At 46.0% G+C, this 19,805-nt stretch overlaps 1 protein-coding gene across 1 annotated transcript in view; it reads left to right on the plus strand.

Annotated features, from left to right (window-relative positions):
• The window catches only part of LOC142575517 (sodium/mannose cotransporter SLC5A10-like), a 55,843-nt gene that overhangs the window by 25,290 nt on the left and 10,748 nt on the right, over positions 1–19,805 (plus strand). The window contains exons 2-9 of the mRNA XM_075684931.1: positions 6,193–6,264; positions 6,999–7,103; positions 8,471–8,530; positions 9,133–9,237; positions 9,903–10,008; positions 10,244–10,324; positions 15,218–15,441; positions 19,370–19,505. Of these exons, the coding sequence (XP_075541046.1) occupies positions 6,193–6,264; positions 6,999–7,103; positions 8,471–8,530; positions 9,133–9,237; positions 9,903–10,008; positions 10,244–10,324; positions 15,218–15,441; positions 19,370–19,505 (889 nt within the window). The remainder of the gene's footprint in view (positions 1–6,192; positions 6,265–6,998; positions 7,104–8,470; positions 8,531–9,132; positions 9,238–9,902; positions 10,009–10,243; positions 10,325–15,217; positions 15,442–19,369; positions 19,506–19,805) is intronic.

A 19,805-nucleotide genomic window follows, 5' to 3' on the forward strand; every position in this document is an offset into this window, starting at 1 on the left:
AGGCCGCCATTATTGCCGCTACAGCTTTGGCTATTGCGGTCACCCGTCGCCGTCTATATATTTGCATTGCTCGAGCTTGCGTCCGCGTTGCAGAATGGTCAGAAAATCGGCCGGCGGCCGAATGGGCCGAGCAGCGATGCTTTTCTCGCGTCTCCTCGCGTGCTATTAATAGCGGGTCGTGTTAGTTACCTATATGGCGCGAATTGATTCCGAGGGCACATCGAAACACTCAGATGAATTGACTTACTCCACTCCTTCGGTTGTCCTATACTCCTCGAGCTTGCGTCTATTCATGGCCCGTAGGCGTCTTCGGTTCTCAACTTATGCGGACACGTATTGCCGCGCTGGCACATGGTTTCGCTGCGTTCGCTCTATCTTGTCTCGTCGTCGTATTTGCTACCATTTACTGTGTAATTTCTCTATCGTTGTTCATCTTCGTTATATATAAACAAAATTTCCTGAAAAGAAAGGCGAGTAATTTGATTGGCGTGTGTCACAAAGAAAAAAAGAATACGGCTCTATACTATGTCACTGTGTTTAGAAACTACAACGTGCTTTCCCGAGTCATTCTGCCCAAGGTGAAGCGTTCGCCGTCCTGCGTTTGCAACAACAAGAGGCTCCCTTTCTTTCACCTCGAGACTTGGACGAGTACACAAAATTTCGCGGAATGCGTGATCCCAGAAACTGCTGAATATCTGCGCAGCCTGACAACGCAGCCTAGTATTCGCACTTACAGCGTCTACCAGCATATGCACAGGCTGCTCAAAAATTGAACGTTTTCTGAGATGCAGTCGACCGTAACCTGTTGTGGTCGACTGTGTGTACGTTTTATGCTGTTGGGCACGATGAGGTTTCCATTCACGCGACGTTAGCGGCGCACCGATGCTATTCGCATAGTCGCTTCATGGCCTCTTACCTTTCGACTTAGCAGCGGGCAGACCTCCCACTCTTGCGAGATATTCGCGGTATCTACTGTTCGTATCTCAACCTCTGAGGCGAAACGTCGGCAAAACGCACTGACAAGAGTGATAGCATGTCCATTCCTTCCGCATTCGACGATGCGTTCGTTTAGTAGCCCGCGGTCGAGGTGAAGGACAGTGTTGTGCTCTAAGGACAATGAGGAAGAAGAGAGAGCGCGCCAAGGAAAGAAATGGCTTCTGAGTGCCGGTACACGAAGACTAGCAAGTATGCAAAATCGAGAAAAACATCTAAGCATGGGGTACCTACGTGTTTACGACTTCGCTAGGAGATAAGTCTCGCCTGAGCGCTGCACCGGCCGTGTGCTGTTAAAGGCGTTTCAGCGTTGAGGAGGCTAGAGCTAATTAAGAGCCGAATGCGCAGTACGCACGGCCTGCGCGTAAGAACATCTTACGGTTGTCCTGCGGCCTATGAGCTGGCGAGTCGCAAACGGGTGACAGACAATAATGCGTCCCCCAATTACGCAATCTTGTTTGGCGTGGGTACAGCTTGGCGACCTCAGCGGTCCGTGACTAAATTGCGAGTTAGTGCGCTGGCCCATCACTTTGATGAGTGAATTAATCGAGAGGCAAGGCGTCAGCCTATCACGAGCCCTCGTTTCGCTCAAACAGCTTCGTTATTGCAGTTATTATTTGGTTGACGCTTTAGGCATATTGCAAATCAGTTTGTGATCAAGTGCAATAACAATGGTCAGTGCGAAAATATTGACTTTGGTGGCCGATCGAACTTGAACGCTTCATACTCTGTCAAAACTTAAATTATTCGTATCATCATCATTAGTTGTTTAGGCTAAATACGTCTATCGGAGCATACAAACTAATGTAATATGGTACAATCTGGCCGTGTCGGTGTTGACTCATATTGGTGAATATATATCGCAAAAAGTAAAAAGAAAGGAAAACGTAGCGAACTAAAGAACATGTCTATGCGTTCGTTTAGTACATCGTGGGTATTGTGCGCCATTCGCCAACATCTCAAGTTGCCTCTGCACCCCTCGTGAACAAAGTTTTCCTTTGAACCGGAAAGTTCATGCCCTTGCCACCCCCATAGTCCTTCGATCCCTCCCTTCCCTCTTTCCTGCTCTTCCACCATCTACAGCATTTCTTTTCGCATTCATTCTGTTACTCTGACGGAGCCCAGGATCTCTGTTGCACGCATATGAGCCGCGATCAAGTCCACTTTCTTTATTTTCATAACTGCGGCTAGAATATCACTTATTAGCGCTCAATCCGTGATCCATACTGCAAACAGCGTTCTTTAACTCAATCCTCTTTCCATTTCTACAGCTGCCTCTCTCTTATTCCCTTAGATGCGGGTGTGCTGTGAACACCATGGAAACGTACCGTCTTTCCACGCGTATCTCCCAATTGCGCGTATCATTTCTTTCTTTCCATAGCTCCTTGCGTGGCCCTTTCATTTTCAGCCTCCAGTCTTCTGGTACTTGCATAATGCCGTGATCATATATTTTTCTTTCAAGGATATCCGCGAGCCTGTCCGCTCATGACTCGCAGCTTGCCGATGGGTACGAACAGAAATGTTTATGCTCGCATCTCTATGAATTTGGCAAACCCTCATGTATGCTACCCTGACGCCATCCTTTAGCTCTTGCCACCTCCGCGCGCCCTTTCTGCGACCGAACGTAAACCTTTCACGTGTCGCGCGAACGGGAAAGTTTTTCTGCGCGAATGCGGACTGGCCGCGTACATCACCGTCGTCGGGTTATAATTACAACGGTGCAACGTCTGCTGGCCGCCTCTGCCGTTGTTATCCTTCGGCCTGCAAGGAAAATTACGCCCCGCGCGCGAGGGCGGCGATAACGCAAAGGACACCCATGCACTGAATGCGAACGACGTGGTGTGTCACGCATAGTCTGTCCCGCTATAGATAAACAAAGTGACGAGAGTTGGGCAAGAAACGTTAACCGTCGTGGCAGTGTTGCAACGCATTCGTGACTCAGTAAGACTTGTTTGCTGGACTGGTTGGTTCGTTATGATGGAGGAAAGATGCGACACGGCGAGGACAAACAAAGCGAAAGACACGCAGCCCGTGTCTGTTCATTCGTTCGCCACTTTCTGTGTTCTACTGCGTGTTTCCATCAGCCTTACGAAACGTTTCTGTAAATCCCAGCTTACTGTTCCAGCAAAACTCGACAAAAAAGAATTTTGGGCTCATGGAACGTTTCCATAACGTTTGAATTCAAATGACGAAAGAGAAAAGAAAAATAAGTTTATGCGCTCGACTTTTTTTAAAAGCTTGTGTGAAGGTACAATGGGACCCGCCATGGTTGCTTAGTGGCTATGGTGTAGAGCTGCTGAGCACCAGGTCGCAGGATCGAATCCCGGCCACGGCGGCCGCATTTCGATGGGGGCGAAATGCGAAAACACTTCTGTACTTAAATTTGGGTGCACGTTAAAGAACTGTCCAAATTTCCGGAGTCCCGCTCTATGTCGCGCCTCATAATCAGGAAGGGGTTTTTGGCTCGTAAAACCCCATAATCTCGAAAGTACAAGGGGGGGATGGGGCACGAATGCTGTAGTTACCCGATTCATTGCCCATCCCACATTGTGGCTACGGTCCATGTTTTGAAGGCGCAACAATGACATTGAATTTCTCGAACACGTCTTTTTACCATATAACAATGTCCAGCAAGTACGGATGCGTCCGTACTTGCTGGAAACCATTATATGTTCACCATGCACCAACTGGCGCAGCAAACTACTCTACTAATCTTTCTACCACGTCGCCGGTTCATTATTCAACGGACAAATTTTTTAAAGGTACCCTTCCAAAAACTTAGCTCGAATTTGACTCTTCAGGTAATTCTTTCTTTTGGGTCTGCCGCGCTATGATATAGCCGCAGGAACGGTATGAAGGCCTCTGCAACTTTCTGCGCGATACAGAAATAAGTGCATGCTAAAATTGCTCCTTTTACTTCTTATGCTCACATAATTTTTAGCGCAATATTTAGATATTTAATGATTCATATCTGTAACAATATACATTTTAATTCACATATACAAGACCTTTCATTCATTTCAGGTTATCTTTGTAAAGAAATTGATAACAGTATTTTCACCGCCCGATTCATGGCCGATTTCTTAGAGTGGGTTGCGCCAATTCAGTAAGGAACAAGAACAACAAGGTCAGCCGACTAATTATTGGTCATACCTAACTAGTGGGAACGTGTCAAATTTGAATCCCAGGAAGATAATATATTTGGCCACTCCCCTGGCGTGGGTATGCATGCACTATGCTGACGTTTGCAACTTCAGGTTATTTAATTTATTTTTTGCTCAAGTGATATGTTTTTTCGATCTTTTTTTGCCCCCTCCGACTCTCCGGTCCTACGCGTATTCCTCGTAGTGGATTGCGCCGTTAGACTTGGGTCCAGTCAATCTCAGCAACGTTCACGTGATACGTTAGGTGATGCGCAATCAGGCGTTGTGTAAATACACATGCCTTATACGTTCGCGGAACTGACAAGTGACCAGGGAGCTGACGTATAAGAGGCCCCGAAAAGACAGGTGATTGCTATTAAGTGGTTACCGTGGGCCGGGATCTTCTCCGCGGTAATAGGCAAGGCGCAGCACGGCCTTGCTGCCAAGCTATGTCGTCGCGGTGACGTTGTGACATAGGCTCGCCTCGCAGACTCATTAATTCCTAGCTTGACGCGTGACATGCCATCGAGAACAGCTTGTTTGACCGCGTAAAACAAAAGAAGAGTCAAACAAGCAACAACCCTCTCATACCGCAGAGTGTCAAGCCGCTAACAGGCTAATCGTTTGGTTCTCGCGGGAGACTCGTCTCTCTGACACTGTTCTGCTCTCGACCTTGGACGACTGCGCGGCAATTTGCGCTTGCAACCCAGCCAAACTAGACTGAAACGATAAGAAAGAAAATAGCTGGGGCGTGGCGTGTTTTTTTTCTTCAAGGGCTGACTGGACTGAAAGACTGGACGTATCCATTAAAATTCCTGTCCCACAAAGCGCTTTTGGCACCTTCCTCGCTGTATCCACTTTAGCGTAAGACTTGCTCAAGTCTAGGCACATCGCACTCTAATAAGGCAAGGGTTATGCTTGCAGCGCCCGGTCGCGTTGCGTGGCAAAGCTTTCGTAGTACATTGTTCCTTGACGTAATAGTTCTGCGGAAACCCGCACGATGGAGAGGAGTAATTAATGAAAGGAAAATGAGACATCCACCCAGACGTAGCTAAGTGCTACAAAGGAAACCCATACGGGTTCCTCGAAAGGAAAGCTTCGCAGTTGAGGAAAAATTCCTCCTGGTCCGGGACTCGAACCCGGGACCACCGCCTTTCCGGCGCAGCCTCTCTACTATCTGAGCTAACCACGCGGCCAGCAGATGGCAGGCGAAGTCGAATTTAACAACTCGAAACAAACAATTTATCGCAATTTATCAGTTGATAAATTCGACTTCGCCTGCCATCTGCTCGCCGCCTAGTTAGCTCAGGTGGTAGAACGGCTGCCCCGAAAAGGCGGGGAGGTCCCCAGGTTCGAGTCCCGGACCAGGACGAATTTTCCCTCAACTGCAAAGCTTTTCTTTCGAAGAACCCATATTGGTTTCCTTTGTAGCACTTAGCTACGTCTGGGTGGATGTCTCATTTTCCCTTTATTATTTACATTGTTCCTTCTTGCTGAATACTTCGTACAGGTTTTACCACTGCATACCGCTGCCGCAAAGCTTGGTCGGTAGCTGGTAACGTACTAAAAGGCCGAAACTATATGATGATAGGGGGTGTAGTGATGTATGTTATATGGTGACAGAAACTGATAAGAACTTCGTTGCCAACGCGACCGACTCGACGTTGTGTTATTTCGCTAATGCGCCGGTCGCAACACAACAAAACGAACCCTCAGAAGCGCTCCGCGACATCTGTGCTTTAAGAGCATAAAAGTACTTACTCGGCAACGGGGCTGTCCTGCATAGCTTGATCAGAGTTCCTTCGATTAAGCCTACCGGCGATACTGCGTTTGTACAGGCACAGCGACACCCATCGGTGAGCGGCGTGAATGTTGTTCGTGTCGCTCTCGCCACGAATTTCGTCAGACAGCTGCGTGTCCTCATCGCACCTCAATAACGTAACTCTCTTGCAGCTACAGCAGAGTCACATATGCATTAAGCCAGTGCGTGCTCTGTGTGTCCTCCTATTTGAAATGCAAACTCAGACTTTAATGCTTAGTCTCTCTTCTTGCGCAGTCCTCATGGAGAAGCAGCCGGGGTTCTATGAGCGGCTACTTCCTGGCCAGCAGGAGCATGCACTGGATACCGGTAAGTACTACTTTGGCGTAGCCAGGCTAACCCGCAGAATGCTTAACGTAGTGGATGCGACATACCAAGTGCCCGCCGCATGAGAACATAATCACCTCCGCTTCAAGTTGTCAGTGCAAAGGTGCGGAACAGGTTGTTCATGTCGGAACTGGCCCTGCCGCGTGTGAAAAAAAAAAGAAGAAAACAAATTTTGGCCGAATGATATAAACTTAATTTACGTTAACACAACTTTGCCCGTTTACTTTCTTTTTCTTTTATTGGAAACTGTCAGACCTGAGGTTGAAAAACTTGGTCATCTGCACGTGTCAGCAGTATGTCATAGTATTAAAATCGCAAACTGGACAGAGAGTCAGGAAGAGACGGAACATCAGCGACGCAAGTGGTCATGTCGTGCTTTCTCTTTTTCTATTTTCATTCCTGTTTCCTCGTCATGACGCCCGAGTTGAAATGACCACAGGAAACGAGCGTATTAAACGGGAACTTGCAGTCACAAATGAATGTAGCTTTGACTCAATGTGCACCGTGGGACACAGGGGGCTAATGACCATGAGATTGACGATCGCGTTTCATCAGATCGTTGCCTACTGCATACGGTACAAAAAAAAAAGTTCCCCGACAGCTTTAAACACACAACGCATGCCGATACACTTTCGCTGGCCTTTGAAATAGATGCACGAGGCCCCGCGTTTCAGGGCTTTGATGACCTTTATTTGTTTCTTGTTTTGTTACGACAGGTTGGTGCTTCGCTTTTCGCCAGCAACATCGGAAGCGGCCACTTTGTTGGGCTGGCCGGATCTGGCGCCGCTACGGGAATCGGCATCGCGGGTTTTGAGCTGAACGTACGTATGCGGATGTGCTGTAAACCTTCACCATTACGATGAACTTTGATGTAACGTGAACCGTTGGGTCTGTAAACCTTCGCATCTATCGTTTGTGCATATGCTATAGAGAAAAAAAAATCGGCAACTGAGAAAGCTGTTCATTTGCATACGGGGACGCGAGAGAGGCGATTGAATCAGCTCCGGTTATGTCTAAGCTAACTTCTTAAACTGGCGTCACGTGGTTTGCATATGCGAGTGCCTGACGTGTGGTCGAGACACACGGTTGCTTTGTTTTACAGGGTACTTCTCCTGCAGCATTTCCTTACTCGTCCCAGTAATCCCGCTCGCGTTGCGCTGCTAAGCACGAGGTCGCACGATCGAATCCCGGCCACGGCGGCCGCATTTCGTTGCAGGGGTGGCGAAATGCAACAAACACCCGCCCACTCAGATTTAGGTGCACATTAAAGAACCCCAGGGGGTCAAAAGTAATCCGGAGTCCCCCACTACGGCGTGCCTCATAATGAGATCGTGGTTTTTGCACGTAAAAAAAAAACCCTAATTCAATTTAGTTTGTAATTAATAATTCCACGCTTAATTACCACGTTATCCTTGCGAAAGTAATGCCAAATCCGCGTATGTTTCACAGAATTGCCATAACAATGACAGAGAAACCATGCGGTATTACAAGACAATGCGTGGAAACGCTTCGATAAGATGGAGCAAGATGGCTATATCCTGCAGCTTCCATTCATTTGTTGACGTGCCTGTCTTGGGGCACGTTTGTGCGTCAGTGTGTGTGTATGTGTGGTCTTGGCTTGATATGCAGGGTACTCGAAACGAGGACGAGACACATTTAAACCCAATTAGGAACAAAAAAATAACAAGACGTAGGAGTGGGCGCTAAGTTAGACTGGCTTTAACTGGTCACACCAAGGCGCAATCTATGCGATGTACAAAAACGCCGACGGGCAACCTTCAGTAACCCCGACATATCTTTGACTGCTGGCGTACTGTCAATAAAAGAAACCATGTTTGCTCTTTTTGTTTCCTTTCAGATAACAAATTCATTTGAAGCCGAGCGCCAACGAAAGGGCGCTTATGCAATTTGTCTTCATTAATGGTGTTACTCTAAAAAAAAAAGAAATGTTTTATATTGCATAAAGGAAAAAGTGGAGAAGGAAGGCAGGGAGGTTAACCAGTGTAGCGTAACCGGTTTGCTACCCTACAGATGGGAGCGGGATGGGGGGGATGAAAGATTAAAAAAAAACATTTTGAGGTAAATAACTGGCTCTTGAAAGCGCTCTCATGCTGACAAACAGAGTTACGGCTCTTCCTTTACTGAGTAATGGGGTACATATTTATGTAATCTATTTCTTTCCCCGCAGGCTGTCTTCATCCTCATGATCCTGGGATGGATCTTTGTACCTGTGTACGTTGCTTCAGGGGTAAGTTTTTTTGAAGTGTCACCCATATTCTAGGATCACTCTTACGGGAAAAAAGTTGACGTGCGGCAGTCATCTGGTGCCCCTAAAGTCATCTGAAGAAAAGGGACTATAACGCATTGTTTGGAGCGTAGCGGTGTGTATCGGCACACTAAAGACAGATTTAGGGAGAGCGTACGTTTCGTCAGCACCTACCCCTCCAATCAAGATAGGAACGAGAAATATAAAAAGGGAAAAGTAATAAAAGGTGCTAACGTCCATGACGCACGTTGGGGCAGCTGCGACAACTGATAGGGCGTGAGCACGGCCTCCGAGAGCGGGCGGTGTCTGTGTGTCAGTGGTGTGATCTCGGAGACAACCATCATGATTCTGGTCTCGGGGGGCTAAATTCTACGAAAACAACGTAAAGTGATGTAATCTGAAAGACATAAATCACACCTTTAAAAAAAATAAAACATAAGACCACGACGGGTCGCACAGTATGGTGACACTTTTGTATTCGGACGTACGTTCGAAACTGCAGAAAAATTAAAACGAGAAAGGGTTGCTGTAACTTCGGTACGTCGGTTGGAGCCTTACTTAACCGCGTTCGGCTTGTTCTGCAGGTGTACACGATGCCGGAGTACCTGCGAAAGAGGTTCGGCGGCCAGCGGATACGAGTGTACCTGTCCGTCCTCGCCCTTCTCTTGTCCATCTTCACGAAGATCTCGGTGAGTGGTCGTTATTCGTCTGTACCGTGTCCGGTGACTGATAGGAAGAAAAAAAATGCAAGGGACAGCCATGTACTGGCAGGTACATTGTGTTTAGGAAAGTCGGTGAGCAACAAAGTACTTTCTGGTGTTCTCGCGCGTTTGGTGCAGCCACGTTGAGGCCGCAGTATGCCTGTAGTTATGGAAGAATTTTGGCGCACGAAGCGTCCCAGTTGCTTTGTAGTAGATCTTTGTAGTACATTGTGGGGGCCAGTGAATAAATTAATGCGGCAACATGCCGTGGCTTGACAGCGCGATACGGAGAGTTGGTGGCTCATGAAGGCACAGGTGAAAGAAAGGGTCGGTCAGAGGGAAACTGCGCACTTAGCAGCGTTAGGTACCTAAATTTTCGTCTAGAGGTACTTGTGACACTGATTGATGATCGGTCTGGTCGCTCACTCTTTAACGTCAGTCTGATCAGTCACTCTGTACGTTAGGCATTCGGCGAAGCCAGTTAGGTGAGCCTGCATCTAATGGAGTCGTTTGGCTATAAATAATTTCGCTTGGCAAACCCCTTCTTTCTTCTACTCTGAAAATAACACTAAACGTGGCGAAGAAGATTTGCGAAGGAACGAAACCGTTCTACACGAAGTGGAACCTCTGTTTATGTTTATTTTTCTTTTCAGGCGGATCTCTTTGCCGGGGCCATCTTCATCAAACAAGCTCTGGACTGGAACCTATACGTGTCTGTCTGTGTACTCCTGGCCATCGCCTGCATATTCACCGTCGCCGGTAAGCGCCACGATTGCGTAACTCTTCGTCCTTGCGCTTTTATTTCACGCCCTTCACTGACTCTGTTGTTAGGGGAGCGGCGCTTCAATGCGACTCGGGGGTGGGGTATCGTGTGTTCAGCTTTGCTACCTTGAGCCTCCAGCCACAAAAGAAAAAGAAAAATGCCAGAGACGCTGACCACTTCTTTTTTCTGACCTTCTCCTTGTTTCTTTTTTTTTTTTTAAACATTTCGCAGGTGGTCTTAGCGCTGTGATTTGGACAGACTTTGTCCAGACGATCCTCATGGTTGTCGGAGCCTTTGCTCTCATGGTGCTGAGTAAGTACAACGTCCTTTTTTTTCCTTTTTTTTTCTCTTGCCGGTTCTCTGCTTTGTCTGCGCTCTTTCTTTTCTCTCTCTGCTTGGAGACGAGGTCACATGGGGAAATAGCGTCGTGCTTGATTGAGCACGCGAACAATGCTGACACACGAGCAAGCAAACATTGTGAAATCGGCGCGTCGGCAATTTCTGTTCTCGGAAAAAAAAAAGGTAGGAAAAAAAAAACGCGAGGGAAAGGCGTAATTTACGTAGACTCTGCGTAAATATTGGAAGAGTGAGTTATGAGCCACCTAGATTGCTGGCGGTCGCTATATGCGGGCGCGTCAGAACGAACGTAGACGCAAGAACGAAAATAAATAAATAAATAAAAAAACAAAGTTGCAGAAAGGAAAGCGTTAGCACGTGCGCAGTCATTCGAAGACGAAAACTGAAAAAGAAGTACTAGTAGAAACGACAATGCTGAGTGTTTTTGTTTTTTTTTACATTCCGAATTCACCGCATCCCGTTTCTCCGCACCCATATCACCAGTTCGTCAGAATCGCAGTAACTACAACGGTGTGTCTTCCTGAGAATCGGTCATCCCCGAAAGATATTTGTGGCAACACCGTGACTGCGAATGCGCGCGGGCAGCTCGACGAGATCGTTTGGTTAGTTGCGATAGTGGAATGCATCATCAGAGTTTGCTTGATTAAACCTTGAGACATGTCCAATATGTTGGAGAGCTTGACGTAGATGAATGCGAGAAGCATATACTTCTCGATGAAAAAGCGATGAAAGATGTTATAACTGAAACCTGTTGCACATTGGCGATGCCAAAGTGCATTATTTCTTGTCGTTTTTTTTTGTTGCTGCGTTGATTAGTTGTCGGAGGGCAATGCAACTAACCAAAAAAAGAAAGCTTGCCAATTCACGTTCGAATGCACGTGAAATGTAGAAATACTTGCGTTATAGAAGGGCTCCCAGATTGAACTGACTGAAATTTCTTGCACAAGAAAGGCACGAGCGCAGCTGTGTTGCCGAAATTTGCGTGTCGACTTGCGACCTCGCCTCCGAGACCTCCGGCGTGGAACAACCAAACCTCCTTTGGAACAACGCACTGGGATTTTTTTTTTGTTTTACAAAAATAACTAGGTGGAACTCTGGTGTCCGCGGGGGCTTCCAGTATTGACGGTTCGGCTAGGTTGGGAATGAAGGTTAGTACACGTATTTCCCGAAGCTTCGTCGTTAATGGTTCCGAACAAACTTTGCAGCTTTGGAAATGTATCGTTTCCAGCGAAACGTTGCGTTATACATGCAAGGATACGCAATGATCTTGCATGGGATCAGATCATTAATATTCTTTGCGCACTGCTTTGACACTGGCACCCTCCCTAGTTCGTGGAAAGATGCCAGGGTAATTTTTATCCCAAAGCCAAACAAACCCCTCAACACTTCTAATCTCAGGCCTATATCACTAACCTCTTGTCTAGGTAAAACACTCGAGCACGTCATCCTCAACCGACTCAGTAAATACATGGAGGACAACAATCTTTATCCATCAGAAATGGTAGGTTTTCGAAAATCTCTCTCATGCCAAGATATCATGCTTCGAATGAAGCATGACATCATTACAGCCAATAGGAGTCTAGATACGCAAGCAATTCTCAGTCTGGACCTCCACGGCGCCTTCCATAACGTTTCACATTCCGCCATCCTCCGAGAGCTTAATCTCATTGGGGTTGGCGGAAAGACATATGACTACATATGTACCTTCTTATCCAACCGTACCGCAACAATACACATAGGCACAGAGCAATCCCTTTCATACGCTTTAGGTAGCTACGGCACGCCCCAAGGCTCAGTGCTGTCCCCTTTTCTTTTTAATCTTTCTATGATGCCGATGGCGCAAGCATTGCGGTCTATTCCCGATCTCAAGTTTTCACTCTACGCCGATGACATCACTCTTTGGACGACTGGCGGCTCCGACGGAAAGATTCAAGACACTCTACAGGCCGCAGCAGACGCCGTCGTGGCTCATGCCGGGGCTATGAATCTCACATGCTCCCCTCAAAAATCCGAGCTGCTACTTCTGCCATTCCACCGGGGGAGCGGAAAACACATGTCTAGCATAGAGGTAATCCTAAACCACATCCCCGTTACTAGAGTGGACAGGCTCCGGGTGCTCGGTTTACACATTCAAAGCAACCGGCTCAACACATATACTCTACATACACTCCAGACCACAGTCGATCACACCCTGCGTCTTCTAGGGCGAGTCTCCAATAAACATGGCGGACTAAAGGAGGCCGAACTTCTCCGCTTGATTCAGGCCTTCGTTATCAGTAAGATTACATTCGCAACACCATATCTACATTTCCTTAAATCAGAATCAGATAAGATCGACACTCTTTTACGCAAAATATATAAATTCGCTCTCGGGGTCCCCATACGTACCTCCACTGAAAGGCTAATGCTTACTGGAACTTTCAACACACTTTCTGAACTCACAGAAGCCCACCTCACATCCCAATATAGCAGACTTTCCAATACCGCAACAGGTCGACACATTCTACAAACTCTTTCTATCACTCCGGCACCCATCATCAAGACTAAATACACCATTCCATATCACATACACGAGAACCTCTGCATCCCCCCACTTCCTAAAAACATGCACCCTGTGCATCACAAACAGCGCAGGAGGCAGCGAGCAAAGGCTCTCCAAAAACAATTCTCCACCTCTAAAGACGTGCTCTATGTTGATGCAGCCGAATATGGGAACAGAAATCATTACGCAATATCAGTCATTAACTCTCACGGGCAGGTCGCAGCGGCCGCCTCCATTCCTGGCTCTTCCTCGGAGGAGGCGGAGGAAGCGGCCATAGCCCTGGCCCTCACAATTCCAAATTCATCAATTATCGTTAGCGACTCCAAAGCAGCCATATATAACTTCGGAGCGGGTAGGGTCTCTAAGCCAGCTTTTTCTCTCCTCTTGGCTCATCCTTTCAATCAAACTGTGGCATTAATCTGGACTCCCGCGCATGCGGGCCTTGCCGGAAACGAGGCGGCTCATGCCAGTGCCCGAGGATTTACAGTCCGGGCTCGGGCATCAGATGCGTCGGACCTCGCCACGGAGGAGGCGCCGTTTACAGCGCGGGATCGACTTATTACTTACCACGAAATCTGCACACACTACCGATTAGACCGCTTAACCTTTCCGCCACTCATGGGCAATTCCCCGCGTAGGTGTGAAGTTCTGTGGCGACAGCTGCAGACTCGCACCTTTCCGTCCCCTTACCTCCTCCACCGCATTCATCCCGCCATTTACCTTTCTCCCTCTTGTAAATTCTGTGTATCTCCCAGAGCAGACTTAAACCATATCATGTGGGGGTGCCCTAAGCAGCCCCTTCCCCCTTTCCTCAAGCAATTAATATCTAGTGAGGAGCAGTGGGAGGCTGCCTTGCGCAGCTCCAGGCCCGATCTTCAGGAGGCCATCCTGGAGTGGGCTGATAGGATAAAGGAGGCCTACTTCAAGTAGTTCCTCCCCCCACCCTCTATTCCATTGCCCCCTTCCTTTTAAAGAGGGATAAAAAAAGTTTTTCATCATCATCATCATTGCGCACAAACAAAAAAAGAATTTGTTTGAAATTGAGGCCAAATAGATTCAGATGAAGCGTATTAAGTAACGCAAGAAAATCGTCTGATGTCCCAAGCACGAAGATGAGACAAATACATATTTATGTATTTATTTTATTTTTTGAAATTCTCGAAAGGGGGGGCCCATTGAAGGGTTACTGCATGAGGGGTGGGCTAACCCTAACCTAATTTAGCCAAACGTAGCGAGACCATCATTCCTAATGTGCAAGAGCGATCGCAGCACCAGGGTTCCCATTAGCAATCTTAGTAACTCTAAAGTCCAGCGCGGGTTGCTCCATATTAACTTTGTGAGGCTACAAGATGGTGCCGGGAATCTTGGAGGCATGCGACTTGCGCCAGCGCTTAGATATCGTATTGGAGCTTGACGTCTCACGGCTGAGATGAAAAGGCTCCCGAACGAGACGGGCCGTCGCGGTCGTGAAATTAGTGACCGATTTCAGAATATACAGGATCGGGAGCGAGTCAGAGCACCACCCAAGAAATGCGAGAAGAGGCAAACCGGGATGTCTGTGATGCTGTGTTTGCTGCATGTTGGGCATGTACAGGCTCCGCACAACTACTTTCTGCTGTTCCTTTCTACCACGCACTTTCGAAGAGTGGAACCAAGTTCGTACACTGACCAAAAATGTTTTGTTTAATTTTCTTTTGTCTTTGTGCAGCTTGTCCGGCGGCATAATTTTACATTTTAATAAAGGCACTGAGGTCTTCGCCATGCAGAAGTTTCAATAGTGGCTTATTGCGAACTTGGCGTTCATGAACAAATGTTCAAGTATGCTTTAACTGACTGATTTTGTTTCTGTTTATACGTTCGATATCCGTACTTATATGCTTCTTTGTGATCCGCGTATGCTGTATGTATGTCCGTTCTTCTATGATTTCGTATTTCTGTTTGTCTTCTGGGCCTTAACTCCTGTATTTCTACTATGTGTTTAATGTATTGATCGATCGTCAGTTTCCCAAGTTATATTATTAATTCCACGACCGACTACGTGACATTATTTCTCTTTATTTCTTACTGACCGCTCTCCTTCGTTATGTTCTTGCTTTGAGGCTGTAATGGATGAAATGATCAGTCAATCAGTGTATGCTAAATAATTGAATAAATGAAAAAGAAGATGACAGAAAGAACAGAATAATGGATTTTTTGGGCAAGTGGAAGGTCGCCACAGGATTCGCATGCGAATATTGAATTAGAATACTAGAATCAAATATTCTTTTAGAAACGGTAACACGATCTCCAATGTCTGCGCGGCGCAGGTTTCATCAAGGTGGGCGGGTACGAGAAGCTGATGCGAGACTTCGCCTTCGCCGAGCCGACCAACAACAGCTTCGTGCAGTTCGACGCGGATAACACGTCCTGCTCGAAGGTGCCCGACAACTACAACCACCTGCTGCGCACAGCCTCTGATCCGCAGCTGCCGTGGACGGGAATGGTGTTCGGTCTGACCATCTCGGGCATCTGGTACTGGTGCTCGGACCAGGTGAGCGACCGGAGACGAGCTCTCGAATCACATTCGATGATGGTTAAAAACAAAGTTGTGCAGAAGTTAGAGTTCAAGTTTAAAGATTGATTAACATGTGCATTTCATATGTTAGCACTGGTAGAAGGGAATGTACAGTCGTTTCACTCAATCGCTGCCAGCATGCGGGGCAGGAACTTGGAGGTTAACGAAGTAGCTTGAGAAGTTGAGGACCACGTAACGGGAGATGGAACAAAAGGGATGATGGGCGTGACGTTAAGAGACGGCAAGACAGTGGTGGCGGATTAGATAGGAAACAGAGGCCGCTGTATATTCCAGGTGACGTTATGTAGACGGCAGGACATGTTGCGTAGGTGGTCTATTAACCGGTGGTCTATTAGAGTTACGCAGCGCGTACAAGGGAATGGTAGCGATATCCAGGACTGCTGGGAATGAGGTGGTGGTATGAAATTAGTAAATTTGCAGACATAAGACCCTGTCAGCTGACGCACGGCAGCAGCAACCGGAGATCGCTGTGAGGGGCGTTGGCGCTGCAGTAGACATAAAAAGGCTGTGTTGCAACCTCGAATACGTTAGGAGGTCCCAAAGTGCATATTACTGTCTTGGGGACCTCCTGTCGATAATGGTGCATGTCAGTACCATACATGTAGGAGGCAATGGATGCACAAACATACGAACACAAGGAAAACTAAACCGAATACAAGCAAGCGAGAAAAATGAAGGTGCAGTAAGGGAATGACTAGTTATAGCACGGAAACAAAGCAGGAACCGAGAAGTTGATACAGATAAATTTCAAGTAGAACATAATAGGATAATTTCACACACTGCAAAAAGGTGTGATAAAATGCTCACAAAGTATGTGTGCCTAATTGTTTTTACCGTAATTGCAAAAAAGCGATTGCAAAGGTTTATCTTTGCGTTAAACTCCCTCGTAAAGTAAAAGAGAAAGTGAAGGATAGCCGGTGATTACTAGCAGCAGCAGGTTGACTTTTCATTTCATTATATATATATATATATATATATATATATATATATATATATATATATATATATATATATATATATATATATATATATATATATATATATATACACAAAGGATGTTCTACATCCGTCGCCAAGGTCTGCGGATTGGGGCGCTGGCTAACGCTCCCAGGGTTCTGCTATAGGTAACATAAATACCCAAGAAAGTGGATGGGGAAACGGCGCCGCGAGCATCGCACGCGAAATGCGAACGTTTCGAGATCGTTCCCCACCTGCGGCAAGTTGTCTTTTCATCCGCTTTCATTTCCATGAATTTATCGTTTCTTTATTTCATTTATTAAGCACAAGTAATTCCCCTATGTTGTCCTTGGTTTGTCAGTGTTTGTTGGCTTCTTATGATATGACTAATATATATATATGTATATATATATGTATATATATATATATATATATATATATATATATATATATATATATATATATATATATATATATATATTTGTAGCGGTTGACGGTAAGTATTTCTTTTATAGGTACGATAGTCATGACAATAAAAGGGTTATGCCCGACGAAGCAGTACTGCATTCAGCAAATGTACACTTCCTGCGAAATAATACGAGTGAAAGAACATTATGACTTGGATAGGAAACTAGGAAACCTGCGGAGGCTACACGGAGTAATATCCTGGGGGCACTGCCGTAACGAATAACTTCAACCACAATTGACAGCTGCGGAAATGGTTGTCTTTTAATAAACGTAATATGTTTTTTGAGACACTTGGTAAACGGCGTTAGCGCCTTCTGGGGTGCTATCCCTGGACGTTGTAAATGTCCGCCATGTTGTGGACTTCAATATCTTGTGCAGCTCTGATTGGCCACGGGGGCTGCTACGACCTCTCAGTCTGAGTGGCATAAAAATGACGCCATTGCAGAATTTGACAAGATTGCGGAGTTTCACGATGTCCAAAATACAACGCCCAGGCACAGCATATTCGGTGTTACTGGTGCATTCAATAAATTTCATCGACTCACGGTCTTTCACGGGCGCATTGTCAGAAGGCTACTCGCTTACTTTGACAATTATATTCGATGGTTTTTACGTCATTCTTTGACGTTTAGGTGGTCTTGTTGGAAATTCACTAGTAAATTTCTACAAAATTCACGACACAGAGGTTAAAAAGGAAACAGACGACATCAAGCCGCTAGTGCATTCTGTTTCTTTGCTCCTCCGTGTGTCGTCTGCGATGCAGATATAAGGAATTTTCGCCACTGCCACGTGTTTATTTTCGTAGTTTGCTTTGAGTAATCGTGGGGTTACGTAACACTACTTTTACTCGTTGTGAAAACAACATCGCTGTTCACATTGCAGGATGCACAACGGTCGCTGTCGAAGTTCTGTTTTCTGTTTCTTTGGTCCAAGATAGGTTTCCCGACAAAATTTTCCTCTGTATAGTCAATCTATTAACTATATTATGGCAAGAGCTTGGCTAGCATGAAAATTATTCGCGGATCTGCTCGTTGGAGAGAAAACAACACTCGCGGCGCGATTCTCGAGAAAGGAAGAAAGGGAGGAAGAAAGAAAAGCTAAAACTAAAAACCACAAACAGCGTTTATTTCCACAGAAGCCTGGCAGTCGAATAAACCAGTGCTGTTGCGCCATCTCGCAGCGGTCGACAGAAGCACGTTGTGATAAGGAAGGTAGAAAGAACAAAAGTTCCCAAGGCTTGCGCTCTCTTGGTTTGTGTCGCAAGATGGGGGGACGAGAGCGCTTTGCGCGTCGTTTTTCACGGGCGATGTGCACTTTTCGTGTGTTTTCGAGGCAATCTAAAAGCAGCTGAGTTGTTTGTGACGCATGTAAATTGCGGAACACTATAAATAGACGCACTAGCCATCTGCTGAAGCGTTTTGTACGATGTCCTTCTCGCATATATATATATATATATATATATATATATATATATATATATATATATATATATATATATATAGTCATATCATAAGAAGCCAACAAACACTGACACCAAGGACAACATAGGGGAACTTACTTGTGCTTAATAAATGACATAAAGAAACGATAAATTAATGGAAATTAAAGTGGATGAAAAAACAACTTGCCGCAGGTGGGAACCGAACCCACAACCTTCGAATATATATATTCAGCGTGACACAGACAAGAAAGAAAGACTCTATTCTTTGCCAGGTTAAAGCTTGCGAAAAAAGGAATTTTGCTAAGCAAAATGTGCAATGTGCTGATACCTTGTGGAGTTCACCGACTTGAGTGACTACTACAAACGTCACGAGAAAGTGTGCTTTCTTTTCTTTTGTAGTCTTCGCGTCACGATGAAACTGCATTAGGCGACCTTTGACGATTATATTTATTAAGCACGTTAGTATTTGTGACAGTGGTTTCTTCTTGACCATTCAACACACCGCGGAATGCGTCCTTAAAGGCATCTTTTCGTTCTCTTTTACATCATCAGTAGATCACTTATTGGAACGCTCAGGAGAAAAAGACATCAGTCGCAATGATGCACACCACTATACTTTCATTCTTCGACGACAACTGAAATGCGCTAAGAATTTACAGGTTTAATTAGCACTCTGTGATTTCAGTTCGCCGATTTAGGTGTTTAACACGTAGATTTGTATAAATTTGAGCTTACCTTTAACTACAATGTTGACGTGACTTAATTACTTCATTTATCTACAATACTGCTAACAGTGAGGCCACTGCAGGGATTAGAGGCAAGTGAACTGTAGACAAATGCAAGGTTTTCAAATGAGAGCGGATTATTTTCAAGGTAGAAATTTGTTGAAAAGCTGCCCACTTTGGTCAAAAATCACTGAAGCAATTTCTGGAGGCGCTGCTGGCATATCGCGTGAATTGTCGACACGGAAACCCATCCGCCTGCAATTTCTAACGTGTGACACCTCGCTCTTTGCAGGTTATCGTCCAGAGGGCCCTTTCTGCGAAGAACATGGTTCACGCCAAGGCTGGTTGCATCCTTGCTGGCTACCTCAAACTTCTCCCCCTGTACCTCCTTGTCCTGCCCGGCATGGCCGCCCGTGTCCTGTACCCAGGTTAGTAGCCATTATACTTTCTTCAATGTGAAGTTGAGCCTCAATTTAACGAAGCAGACGGGACCCGGAAATTATTTCGTTAAACCGAGAACATCGTTAAATATAACGCACTGGAGCCATTTGTGCGAATGTTTCACATCTTTATTCGATTGAAATGAACATGATATGTTTGCCTGTGTACACACGTTGCCGGCGCCCGTTGAATGGTCTAGTGGGTCTTCACCGGAGTGTCGAAATTTCTGAACAGGTCAGTGTAGTCCGTAATCTGGACGGAAAGCAGGTGCAACCATATTTTACCCA

Source organism: Dermacentor variabilis, chromosome 3 (genome assembly GCF_050947875.1).
Source record: "Dermacentor variabilis isolate Ectoservices chromosome 3, ASM5094787v1, whole genome shotgun sequence".
Taxonomy (NCBI): Eukaryota; Metazoa; Arthropoda; class Arachnida; order Ixodida; family Ixodidae; genus Dermacentor; species Dermacentor variabilis.